Below are 12,862 nucleotides of genomic sequence, written 5' to 3' on the forward strand. Positions count from 1 at the left end.
AATACGGTAATAAGTGAATGTAAGTAACTGGGATATGCCTCATGCAAAAGGTCTCTTGTAAGGTATCATTACAAAGCTTATAATCTACTGAGTGTGATCATCCGATTTGTATAAATGTACCACTCTTGTATCTAAAACTAGAAATATAAAATGTAACTCTGAGGGCCTATTGTAATTGTGTAAAGTGTGGACCATTAATGATGGTTTGGAATCTTGATGACTCCCATTGTCTGCAGATGGCCATATTTACCTGTGAGTCTTCCTGTATATGTGTGTGCTGGCAAGTGAGTAATGAAGTCTTGCAGTGACATGTGATCATGTCACCTGAACTGGAATCCATCTTTAACCTGGTGCTTTTCCAGTGAGGGGGGGTGGAAACCCAGAGAGACAAAGAGTTCCCGCCTTATGCAAAAGATATATAAAGGGGGGGAAGAGAACAGAGAAGGAAGAAGCCATCATGAAGAATCCCCTAGCTACCACCTGAGCTGCAACAAGAGCTGTACCAGGGGAAAGAATTGTGCCCAGGCCTGGAAGGTGTCCAGTCTGAGAAAAACTTACTGAAACATCTCTGAGGGTGAGATTATCTGTATTTAGTTTGATTAGGCATAGATTTGCGCATTTTATTTTAGTTTGCTTGGTGACTTACTTTGTTCTGTCTGTTACTACTTTGAACCACTTAAATCCTACTGTCTGTATTTAATAAAATCACTTTTTATTTAGTAATTTACTCAGAGTATGTGGTTAATACCTGGGGGAGCAAACAACTGTGCATATCTCTCTATCAGTGTTATAGAGGGCGAACAATTTATGAGTTTGCCCTGCATAAGCTTTATGTAGGGTAAAACGGATTTATCTGGGTTTAGACCCCATTGGGAGTTGGGCATCTGAGTGCTAAAGACAAGCGCGCTACTGTGAGCTGTTTTTCGGGTAAACTTGCAGCTTTGGGACAAGTGATTCAGACCCTGGGTCTGTGTCTGGAGCCAGACGGGAGTGTCTGGCTCAGCAAGACAGGGTGCTGGAGTCCTGAGCTGGCAGGGAAAACAGAAGCAGGGGTAGTCTTTGCACATCGGGTGGCAACTCCCAAGGGGGTTTCTGTGATCCAACCCGTCACAGATATATTAAGCATTATAGCAAAAGAGAATCAGCATTAGCTATTGCAGTCAGATGGATGGGTTTATAAAGCCAGACCATTCAGCAATGCCACAGTTGAAGTCAGTTTTCAATAAAGGTTTAAGCCACGGAAGTGCTTTTGTGACACACACACACACACACACACACACACACACACACACACACTTCAGGCTGCTTTAGAAGCACAAGATCACTGTAAAAATATAAGCCACTATAATGGCATTTAGCGAATCTAGTCCACAGGTCTTCTGTTGTTCTAACACATCCCTTAGGAAAAGCAAACCACTAAATTGAATTACTGAATTATTCCTGGGTGGGTTTTTTTTTGGGGGGGGGGCTAACCCTACTACAGAGGCCCCCTGAAGAGTTTGGCACACCACATTAAAAGCAACCATGTGAATGAGATACTTCTGGGGGTGGGGGGAAAAAAGAGCCTGAGGTAACATACAGGGTACGTCTACAGAGCAACTAGACATTCGTGGCTGGCCCATGCCAGTCAATTCTGGCTGTGGGGCTGTTCCACTGCTGTATAGACTTCTGGACTCAGCTGGAGCCTAGGCTCTAGGACCCTGCAAGGCAGTAGAGTCCCAGAGCTTGGGCTCCAGCCCACATCCGGAAGTCTACATAGCAATGAAACAGCCTCACAGCCCGAACCCAAGTCAACTGGCACAGGCCAGTCATGAATGTCTAGTTGCTGTGTAGACATACCCACAGAGTTGTGAGAATCTTGGAGACCTTCTCCAAGCCGGCCTTATTGTAACCGTGAGGGTTATGATTAATCTCAAACAGCAGCTTTATTGTGCAAAACTCAGGGAGGCCCTTTGGCTGCACACAGAGGAAGAAAAAGAAAGTCAGCCAAATAAGGCTGTTTGAGTGGTACCAAGCCAGGAAAGGGTCCAGGAGATGACGTGGCTCAGAGGAAGCCTTTAGTCATCAGTTTCCTTCAGAAGCTGGAGTGGAGCCAGAAGGCACCTCTCAGACATCAAATCTCACAGTGAAGACTATCAGTCAGTTGAGAGCAGAGATGCTCAGATCCCAGCAGCTCATGATGAAAAAGCAGCTTTAAAAATAAGTCACAACAGGCTAATAAGGAGTCCCTCCTTCACCTTACGAAGTTTTGGCTAACTCGCTGTACTTCCTGCTAGTTGCACAGGGCTAAGTGAGCTATGCAGAGCTGCGCAGCAAGATTTTGCTTCACACCAAATATTATACATGAGACATCTGAAACAGAGAGCTTCCTCTTGAGGCAGCTGTGCCATTTCCTGTCAAAAAGGAGTCCATATTAAGGCATCTTAAGCAGGGATATTTAATTTTTTTTTTTTTTTTAAACAGAGACTATTCTTTACCTTCAGAGGGGATTAATCAGACACATATGAAGAAGCAACAGAGTCAGCATGACAGAACAGAGAACACACTTCAACCCCTGCTGCTCCAAGGAAGGAATTGCCTGCAATTCAATTGGAAAAAAATACTCTGGTGTTTGAGAGAGGTGCTGGATTAGCAATCCTGGGGAATTAAGTGTTCTGTTTCTCCACAGAATTATGGTATGAATAGCAGCTGTGAAAGCATACCCACGCTGCCTTTTTAAGTATGCTTCAACACTGAGAAGGGAGAGTAAGGACGAAATGCTGTAGGGAAGTTAGATGTGTAACAAAATGTAACTTTAATTGGTTTGGTCATTTTGGAGATTTGATTTGCCACAAAAACCCAAACCAATTTATTCAGCTTCAGACTTTTGGGGATTTAGAAGAAAGCTCTTGTTGAATTCTACTTCTCCCTCCTCTCCTAATCCCCAACCCCACCCCGCCAAAGAGGGAACATAGGACTTTGTATTAAAGATGATTTTTTTCAAGTCATCTGATGGTACTAGGCTATCCCACTACTAAAATACATTGGTAAGTAGTCTCCCTTTTGTTAGTCTCAACCAAGAATTTGGTTGAATGACTGAATTCCCACTCCCACCACCAGACACCATTCTAAATCAATGCTGAGGCACCCAGGCAGAGGCTGAGGTTGTAAGGGAAACTTGCCCTGCCACTGGCTTGTGTGTGGGAAAAATGCACCAGAATTTATTAAACAAATCAATGTTATTTTACCCATCAATTGGATTTTGTAACCCCCTGTGCATTATTTAAATGCCAGAGTCCAGAAAATCCTAGTTAATACTGTTTTGAGTCCATTCAGCTCACCCCACTGTGCAAAGGTACAACTGCACATTATATACAAGATGCAATACAGAACCCAAATATAACACCAAGAAACCATGATAACTGCTGTTCCAAAGGGATTAACATTTCAGAGATTGCGGATCTCCCTTTTGTCATTTGACCATTCAGCTTCCACTTCTTTTGCCCATCCCAAGTATTAAAGGGTTTTGGGGTAATAAAGTTATTCAGACATTTTAGTCAGAGTGCTTGATTTTACTCCCATTTAAAAATTCTAAAATAAAGACAAATTTCTTAATACACCACTATTTCCAGATAGTCCATGTTAGTCATTTTGCTGGAAGAGATGCAATGGAACAGGAAAGGAGAAGGGAATTTTCAACAAAACAATTCTGTCTGCCACAGGAGTTTGTTATTGTACCAAAACAAATCAATTGTATACTGGCAGGGTACCATACCTGAATGTTGTTTTAGATGTAGCCAATCATAACCCAATACAATTTGAAGTTTTTTTGTTTGTTTTTTAAAAAAGGTATTTGAAATTCCCAGATGCCTCAGGCAACCTAATAGATTTCCCTGAAAAGAAAGTTCTTTGGAGGCTCTCAATGCAGCCTTTTCATTTTAGGCCCTATCAGATAGGCTGCAGAGCAGAGGGACAATAGATTGCAACTTGAGTTTGCATAACAAGCTAGTGATTGAGGCAGCCAAGCTAGATCAAGGCTTAGACAGCACTTTTCAAAGTTAGACAAGATTCCCAAGTCATAAGGAGCCTCAGAATGGAAACCCTTTTGTTCTGTATTAGTTAAAACAGAAGACAAGCTATCCGGGATGCCTTGAATGTGCCTTGGCAACACATCAGGATTTGAACCCAGATCTCCAGAGGTGCAGAAAATTTGTCTATTATAATTCACCAGGCATTTCATATGGTTGCCTCTCACTAGATCCCAAAAGTCTTAGAGTAAATTCTGTAACTGTATAAAATAGTCAAGTACATGTATAACACTGTATGCAGTTACTGTACCATTAAGATTTGAACAGATTGTCAGAGCAAGAAAATTCAGTGATTCAAAGAATGTTAGAGAAACTTGGTCAGTATTGTTTGGAAAGGAGGCAGCAAGAGAAAACAAAGTATATACACAATACTGGAGAATAGCAACGGAAGACGCCACAAGGATAGTTAAGAGTGACAAAGTCAAGGGCCACCAATTTTAACCAAAAAAGGAACACCGGCCATTATAAGGACCTTAAGCAGTAGTTTTGCTATACTGGATTAGTGGGAATATAGAATAGTGAACCAAAGGCCACAAAATTAATTACACTGGTCTACAATTTTTGAGAAGTCGTCTGCTTCAGAGATAAAATGTGCTATTTATTATGCATTTTGATGTGCTGAATTCAAATATGACAATTAAAACAACTGATTGGCTACTATTTAAGATATTTAAGTTTTTACATTTTAGGTCTATGTATATTGTGTAGATAGAGTTTTAATCATAAATTGTAAACCTAGGTCTTTTCATGTGTTTATGGTTGCTTTACATGATGTTTATGTAACACTTTAAAAATCAGCAAAAGGGTTGTATAAATAAAATTTATTATGAAACAAAAGGCAAAAAACTATTATGTACATAGTTTAGTCCTATTCAGTGTCTACTCTGCGCTTCTTGGCTGGTCTCTTATTCATGAAATGGAGCATCTCTTGTCACTGTCCAGCAATAGTCTGCAAGCATTGATGGGCTCCATTTGCCCTGATAGCATTTCTCCATTGTTGCAATGTCCTGGTGGGGGGGGGGGGGGGAAAAAAAAAAAAAAAAAAAAAAAAAAAAAAAAAATCGCTCGTCGTGCTCGTCGCTCACTGCTCCGCAGTTCGGTGGGGGAAAAAAAAAAAATCTAGATGAGAGTGCAAAAAATGTATCTTTAGTGACGTGTTGCAACCAAGGCTTTTGTATGCCTTGAGGAGGTTTTCCACCAATAACCTGTAGTTGTCTGCCTTGTTGTTGCCGAGAAAATTTATTGCCACTAACTGGAAGGCTTTCCATGCCGTCTTTTCCTTGCCACGCAGTGCATGGTCAAATGCATCATCTCAAAGAAGTTCACGAATCTGAGGACCAACAAAGACACCTTCCTTTATCTTAGTTTCACTTAACCTTGGAAATTTTCCACGGAGGTACTTGAAAGCTGCTTGTGTTTTGTCAATGGCCTTGACAAAGTTCTTCATCAGACCCAGCTTGATGTGTAAGGGTGGTAACAAAATCTTCCTTGATTCAACAAGTGGTGGATGCTGAACACTTTTCCTCCCAGGCTCCAATGACTGTCGGAGTGGCCAATCTTTCTTGATGTAGTGGGAATCTCTTGCACGACTATCCCATTCGCAGAGAAAACAGCAGTACTTTGTGTATCCAGTCTGCAGACCAAGCAAGAGAGCAACAACCTTTAAATCGCCACAAAGCTGCCACTGATGTTGGTCATAGTTTATGCACCTCAAAAGTTGTTTCATGTTGTCATAGGTTTCCTTCATATGGACTGCATGACCAACTGGAATTGATGGCAAAACATTGCCATTATGCAGTAAAACAACTTTAAGACTTGTCTTCGATCAATCAATGAACAGTCTCCACTCATCTGGATCGTGAACAATGTTGAGGGCTGCCATCACACCATCGATGTTGTTGCAGGCTACAAGATCACCTTCCATGAAGAAGAATGGGACAAGATCCTTTTGATGGTCACGGAACATGGAAACCCTAACATCACCTGCCAGGAGATTCCACTGCTGTAGTCTGGAGCCCAACAGCTCTGCCTTACTCTTGGGTAGTTCCAAATCCCTGACAAGGTCGTTCAGTTCACCTTGTGTTATAAGGTTATATATGTTCAGAGGAGGAGGAGGATGGGAGAAAATGTGGGTCCTGTGACATTGATGGTTCAGGACCAGAAGTTTCATCCTCTTCCTCGTCTGACTCAAGTGAGAATGATTCTGGTGCATCAGGAACCGCCAGTCCTTCTCCGTGGGGTACTGGGCACATAGCTGATGGAATGTTTGGATAATGCACAGTCCACTTTTTCTTCTTTGACACACCTTTCCCAACTGGAGGCACCATGCAGAAGTAACAATTGCTGGTATGATCTGTTGGCTCTCTCCAAATCATTGGCCCTGCAAAAGGCATAGATTTCCTTTTCCTGTTCAACCACTGGTGAAGATTTGTTGCACAAGTGTTGCAGCATATGTGTGGGGCCCACCTCTTGTCCTGATCTCCAATTTTGCAGCCAAAATAAAGGTGATAGGCTTTCTTAACCATAGTGGTTATACTGCGCTTTTGTGATGCAAAAGTCACTTCACCACAAACATAGCAGAAGTTATCTGCACTATTCACACAAGTATGAGGCATCTCTGCTCACTTTGGCTAACCAGAAATGTGTCCCTTTGCAAAATCAAACACTGACAAATAAGAGAGCACGACACTGTATGATTTCTAGAGCTGATATAGGGCAATTTGTTCAGCAAAGTGATGTAAGCTTCGTTATGATTGCATCATCTATGACTTCTAGGAATAACATGATGCAATTCATATCATGTATGACGCAATACCAGCTTCAGATTGCATCATCCATTGTTCTGCCTAAAAAGCAAGTACTGTCCAAACCCAGTCATAGATTTATTCATAGAACCAGTCAAACATGTATTTTAGTCATGTCTGGTTTAAATTGAGATCCCTTCCCTTTATAACTCACTTATCCTCCGCCATTCCCAAGTCAAGGGTCGTATATACTGACCCAATAGCATATCTTGAAAACTAAAGCCAATCAACAATTTTAAGCATCATTTTCATTCTCAGTGACCAAGAATTAGTAAAGTTTGACTGCATTTATTTCAGAAGCATTTTGGCTGTAGAGCAGTGTTACTCTTCAGGGAAAAAAGGCTTAAACTGACAAATTAGTAAAGTGGTGAAAATGTTTTCCCCATTTTCTTTTATTAAAAGCTTCCATATTTCTCCAATTAGATTTTCTTTGCATGGACATTTTGGGTTAGAGGGTACTAAAGGGCTAATGCCCTAGAGACTTCATCTACCAGACAGCAACATTTAAATGCTGCTAAAACAAAAAGCAGATGAGCACTAGCCCAGGCCTTGCTTATAAAATGATTGGGCCTGGTCTACAAGAGCCACTGTTCTGTGAAAAGCCAGTTCTGGCTAATCCCATTCCCCTGTGGTGTAAATGCGGTTGTAGAGTGATCAAGAACTGAGCTGTTTAAGACAAAACTTGATGCTCATCATCACTATAAGTGGCCCAACTGTCTTTACAGAGTAAGATAGAATCACAAACATCCAAAGGTAAATGACTATTTCGTGTGGGACTGACGCTTAGGTTTGTTACACTGGACCTGGTAATCCACTCAAAGTAAATCAGAGCTAGTTTATTTTTTTCCCCCCATTTAGAAGCCAAGGTCAGTGACAGTAAATCTAACTCCTTATGTCCCCATTTAGTAGAAAAAAGGAGAAAAATACTAGCTCTATGAAGCAATGCTTCCCCCACAGGTAAGCTAATTTTAATAGCTCCAAGTTATTAAATGAGGTTTTGAACCAGCTTTCACAGTGACAGCTCACTCACCTCAATTAGGTTCTGGAACAGAGTGTAGTGTTCAGCTCTACCAAGCATGAAATGGTTAGTGACAGACCAGAAGCACTAGCCAGTCACAGTGAGACCAGCTCCCACTCTTTGCCAGTAAGCAAGGCTCTAATGACAAAGGGGAAGAGTCTTCAGTGCTTAGGATGACTTGGGAAAGCCTTTAAACAGTCAACCATCTCCTCTAATATGTGGGAACAAAAAAGTATATAGCCTACTCTTTCATGTAATCCTTAACCGCTTACAGTGCATACATCACACAGATCTTTCACAACAAGGAACAATCGTGAGCCAGAAGCAACACCCGTTTAGGATAGCTCTCTAAATTCAGCTGTGAAGCCAGATGCAGTTTTCCCCAAGAGTCTGGCAGGATTAGCAGGCATTATCACAATGGACTTTCTACATATCCTGTATAAACACCAATGTGCCAGCCACCACCCCATAACAAATCTTCTTGGGACCAGCCCTTGGGAGCCATTTCCCGCCCTTGATCACAAATGTGCTGACTGCTTGACAAAGAGAGCCCATGTACATCTCGAAGGTCACAGGTATCACTAGTTCAAGGGTTAACAGAGTGGAGCTTTCCTTCCTATTAATAGTGCACCAAAGTTTAATGCCATTTGGCCAATTCCAAAAAATGATGGAATGGCTGAAGGAAGAGTGATTTCTATCTAGCTCTGTTAAACTTTAGCCTGGCTGGTAGATGCTTAAAAAAACTGCAACAGTTTTTGATGCTTAGACCAAACAGTGACCACAGCAGCACATTTTCTGAGAGTCTGATGAAATTCTATCAATTTTTTCCTGCCCAGCCAGAAGTGTTCACTGAAACATTTGCTCCAACTGGCTCCGCCACAATTTATTTTTGCAATGGGGCTCATACTAAAGCTATCTCTAACTATTAGGAGGTTTCACCCATGTTTGACCTTGATTTGAAGGAAGATAGTTGCTCATATTTTACTCTTTGAATTTCAGCCATTTTGTTTTAAAAAGTTTTAAGAAGGAGGACTACTAATAGTGTGCTACTTTCGCTTAGAGAAATGGTTACATAGTTTTGCCTATATTTCCTGTGAGTCACAGCTTGAAAATGTTTGAACTATAATTTATCTGCAGTGCAGGCTGAAGTGTCATTTTATTTTACGTCTGCAATTATAACAGGCAGGCCAGGAAACAGGAGGGAAGCTGGCTACTTGCTATTGCCTCATTCCAATGAGCCCACAATTCTGCACTTTGGTAGCTAGGTGCACATTTAAACAGCCAGCTTCTAAATCTGCTTCAGAATCTGAAGTTACAACATACAGCAGATATGAAGTGCTTGGATTTTCATATCTGCATCTATTTGAATTGCTCTGAAAATAGAACCAAGCCCCTGGGCAAAGAGGGGGAAGCAACGGATTGAACACATGAACTCAGTCTAGGGCGTGTGTGAGATTCTGAAATTGCATCAGGCACTTTATTACAACATGGCACATAAATCTGGATACAGCTTGTTTGCACAGTAACCATATCCATCAATAACTCCTGCAGTATGATGGAAGTACTTCAACCCAAATCACATTATCTTCAAAAGTTCAGGATAGCTTCCTTAGATATAGGTACTTGCATGTTTTTCTAGGTTTAAAAAAGGGCTGTTAGTCTACAAACTACATTTTAAAAAACACAGGACAAAGTTTTAACTGCAGGAAAATCTTCAGACCCACAAGTTTGACCCTTTCATTTTCCAGTAATGGAAAATAAGTACTAGTTTTGAGTCCAAGCAAGAGAAATTGAAAATGGAAAAAACTCATCCTTCTTATTCATCATTAAACTGCTACTACAAGAAGAAAGAGTCAAGTATGGACTTGACAAAACTTTCTCAAGCACTCGGTTCTCCCCAGCCAAGAAATACTTTTGAATCAAGTTGGGACAAGGCTCCCTAGCAACTCAGTCAAACAGAGACTTTAAGTATGAGTTATAAAGACACCAACCCCTATGTTCTTTATGGCAGAGATTTAGCCATACTGAGAGTTATGAGACTACATCCTATATGCATTTTTAACTCCCCATACTTTGGCTTTAAAGAGGTTAGTACATCTGTATTCAGGAAATACACTCATAAGAAGATCCCTGAACTACAGAAAGGCTTCAAGTATCAGGGGTTAGCAGTGTTAGTTATAGAAAGGCTTGTAAACTTGTGTAGGCTGAATAAAGCCCCGTCAATGCTGGAGACAGATAGAAAGAAAAGTCTGATTCAAAAAGAAGAAAAAAAATGAATGCTTGTGGGTAGTTTCAGGATGAGAATTGCAAAACTGCACAATTAGTCAGTCAGCCACCTCCCCAAGGGCAGCCAGAAGCACGTCTCAGTGCTGATTTCCACCACACACACCCATAGATACATGATAGCAGTTTTCAGGTATCTAAAAGGGTGTCATAAGGAGGAGGGAGAAAACTTGTTCCCCTTAGCCTCTACGGATAGAACAAGAAGCAATGGGCTTAAACTGCAGCAAGGGAGGTCTAGGTTGGACATTAGGAAAAGTTCCTAACTGTCAGGGTGGTTAAACACTGGAATAAATTGCCTAGGGAGGTTGTGGAATCGCCATCTCTGGAGATATTTAAGAGTAGGGTAGATAAATGTTTATCAGGGATGGTCTAGACAGTATTTGGTCCTGCCATGCAGGCAGGGGACTGGACTCGATGACCTCTCGAAGTCCCTTCCAGTCCTAGAATCTATGAATCACCCATTGACAGTCATCTCACAGTTAGCAGCTCATCCAATGGAAGCTGGTCCAACACAGCCCAGCTCTTCTGAAGATTCACTCCTCCCTCATTTACACGGCAGAAACATACCCACCCACCCCCCGCCCCCGCTGTTCTGGGAAGTCTGACTGGTATGATAAGAACGGGGGAGGGGGGAAGCGAATGGGGATACTGTATTTACTCCACCTCCAATTAACACTTTTTGGAGGGCAGGGGTTGGTTTGCAAACCCGGCAAGAACCGCACATGCTCCACCATGGCTGCCCACAGCCCTACCCACGTTTTAGCGCGTGTCCACGCCTCGGAGGAGCCCCTCCCGCCTATGAATGTGATCATTCACGGGAGACTCAAAAGCTCGGCCCGGCCGCCTGTTTCGCTAAGTAGCTAGCCAGAGAGCGCGCCCTTAATCGATCCCCGGTCAAGGCAGCAGCCACGGGTACAAGATCTCGGCCACAGCTGTCTCCCCCCGAGCCAATCCCACCCCACCCTGGGCAGCGGTGGCAGACAGTGCATCGGGCCCAGGGACCACCACCCCCCCCCCCCGAAGTTCAACTGAAGAGGGAGCGTTGCTTGTTTTAAAAGAAAGACACCCCCACCCCCGGCTCCGCACATCAGATACCGGCCAGCGGTGGTGAAATCCCCGCCGCGAGAAGGGAAACGCCGAGCTGAACCCGGCCGGGGGGAGGGCAGGGCTGAGCCGGGCGGGGGCCTACCCTGCCCCCCCGAAACGGAGCTCAGTCTCCGCTCCCCAGCTCCGCCCGAGCAGCGCCCCCAGCCCTCGCCCCGGGCGCCCGCCAGAGCCCCGCTGGCACGGCGGGGCGGGGAAGGGTTGCGCAGGGAGCGGCCCGCAGGGGCAGAGCGGAGACGGCCGCTTCCGTTCGCCGCCCCCAGCAGCTACGAGCCCCCCGCCCGGCGGGACGAGCCCAGCGCCCGCGGGCACCCACCGTCTTAGGCATCTTCCCGGCGGGCTGGACACGGCGCTCTCGGCTCCTCCGCTCCGGCTGATGCGGGCTCCGCGCTTCCTGCTAACGGGACTCGTCTGCCTCTCCCGCGACGACGCAAACCCCACCCCGGAGCTGCGGCCCCGCCGCCCGCCTTTATTCTGGGCTGGAGCTGCCGAGCCCCCGCCCCTGGCTGCCTCCCCCGGCTGGCGCTGCCTGCGGCCCGCGGCCGGCCCGGACTTGCAGCCAGCGCCCGCCCCCCAGCTCCGGGTGCATGACCCTGGGCGGGCCGGGGTCCCAGCACCCCACAAGTCATGTGTGTCCCCCTGACCCTCCCCGATCCCCTCAGCTGCCGCCTGCACCGCAAACCCCTCCATGAACCCTGTCTGATCCCCGTCTCCTCTCCCCCCAAACCTCGCCCAATTTCCCCTGCCCCCAATCTCCATATGCCCCCACACCCCTGTGTATCTCCCTGCCCCAACACCCTGTGTTCCCCTACCTCCAATTTACCTTCTGCCCCCACACCCCTGTGTGTCCCCCTGCCCCAATCCTCCTCTGCCCCCACACCCTTCCCCCATTCCCCCTTCTGCCCCCACAGCCCTGTGTGTCCCCTGCCCCAATCCCCATATGCCCCCACACCCCTGGTGTCCCTCTGCCCCAATCCCCTCTGCCCCCACACCCTGCCACCAATCCCCCTCTGCCCCCCAGCCCTGCTTGTCCCCTGCCCCAATCCCCATATGCTCCCACACCCCTGTGTATCTCCCTGCCCCAACACCCTGTGTTCCCCTACCTCCAATTTACCTTCTGCCCCCACACCCCTGCGTGTCCCCCTGCCCCAATCCTCCTCTGCCCCCACACCCTTCCCCCAATCCCCCTTCTGCCCCCACAGCCCTGTGTGTCCCCTGCCCCAATCCCCATATGCCACCACACCCCTGGTGTCCCTCTGCCCCAATCCCCCTCTGCCCCCACACCCTGCCCCTAATCCTCCTCTGCCCCCACAGCCCTGCTTGTCCCCTGCCCCAATCCCCATATGCTCCCACACCCCTGTGTATCTCCTTGCCCCCACCCCTTCTTCCCCCAACACCCTCATGTTCCCCTGCCCCCAAACTCCCTCTGCCCCCACATCCCTGCGTGTCCCCCTCCCACAATCCCCATATGCCTCCACACCCTGTCTCCCTTCCCCAATCCCCCTCTGCCCCCAACACCCCTGCATGTCCCCCTGCCCCCAATCCACCTTCTGCTCCCATACCCATGTGTGTCCCTCAGCCCCTGT

General features: G+C 45.7%; 1 protein-coding gene across 1 annotated transcript in view; it reads right to left on the minus strand.

The window, feature by feature from the left end:
* Window positions 1-11,825, minus strand: part of MSN (moesin) — a 76,008-nt gene extending 64,183 nt beyond the window's left edge. The window contains exon 1 of the mRNA XM_005279517.5: window positions 11,593-11,825. Within this exon, the coding sequence (XP_005279574.2) occupies window positions 11,593-11,604 (12 nt within the window). The 5' untranslated portion in view covers window positions 11,605-11,825. The remainder of the gene's footprint in view (window positions 1-11,592) is intronic.
* Window positions 11,826-12,862: the final 1,037 nt, after the last annotated feature.

Source organism: Chrysemys picta, chromosome 9 (assembly GCF_011386835.1).
Source record: "Chrysemys picta bellii isolate R12L10 chromosome 9, ASM1138683v2, whole genome shotgun sequence".
NCBI classification, from domain to species: Eukaryota; Metazoa; Chordata; order Testudines; family Emydidae; genus Chrysemys; species Chrysemys picta.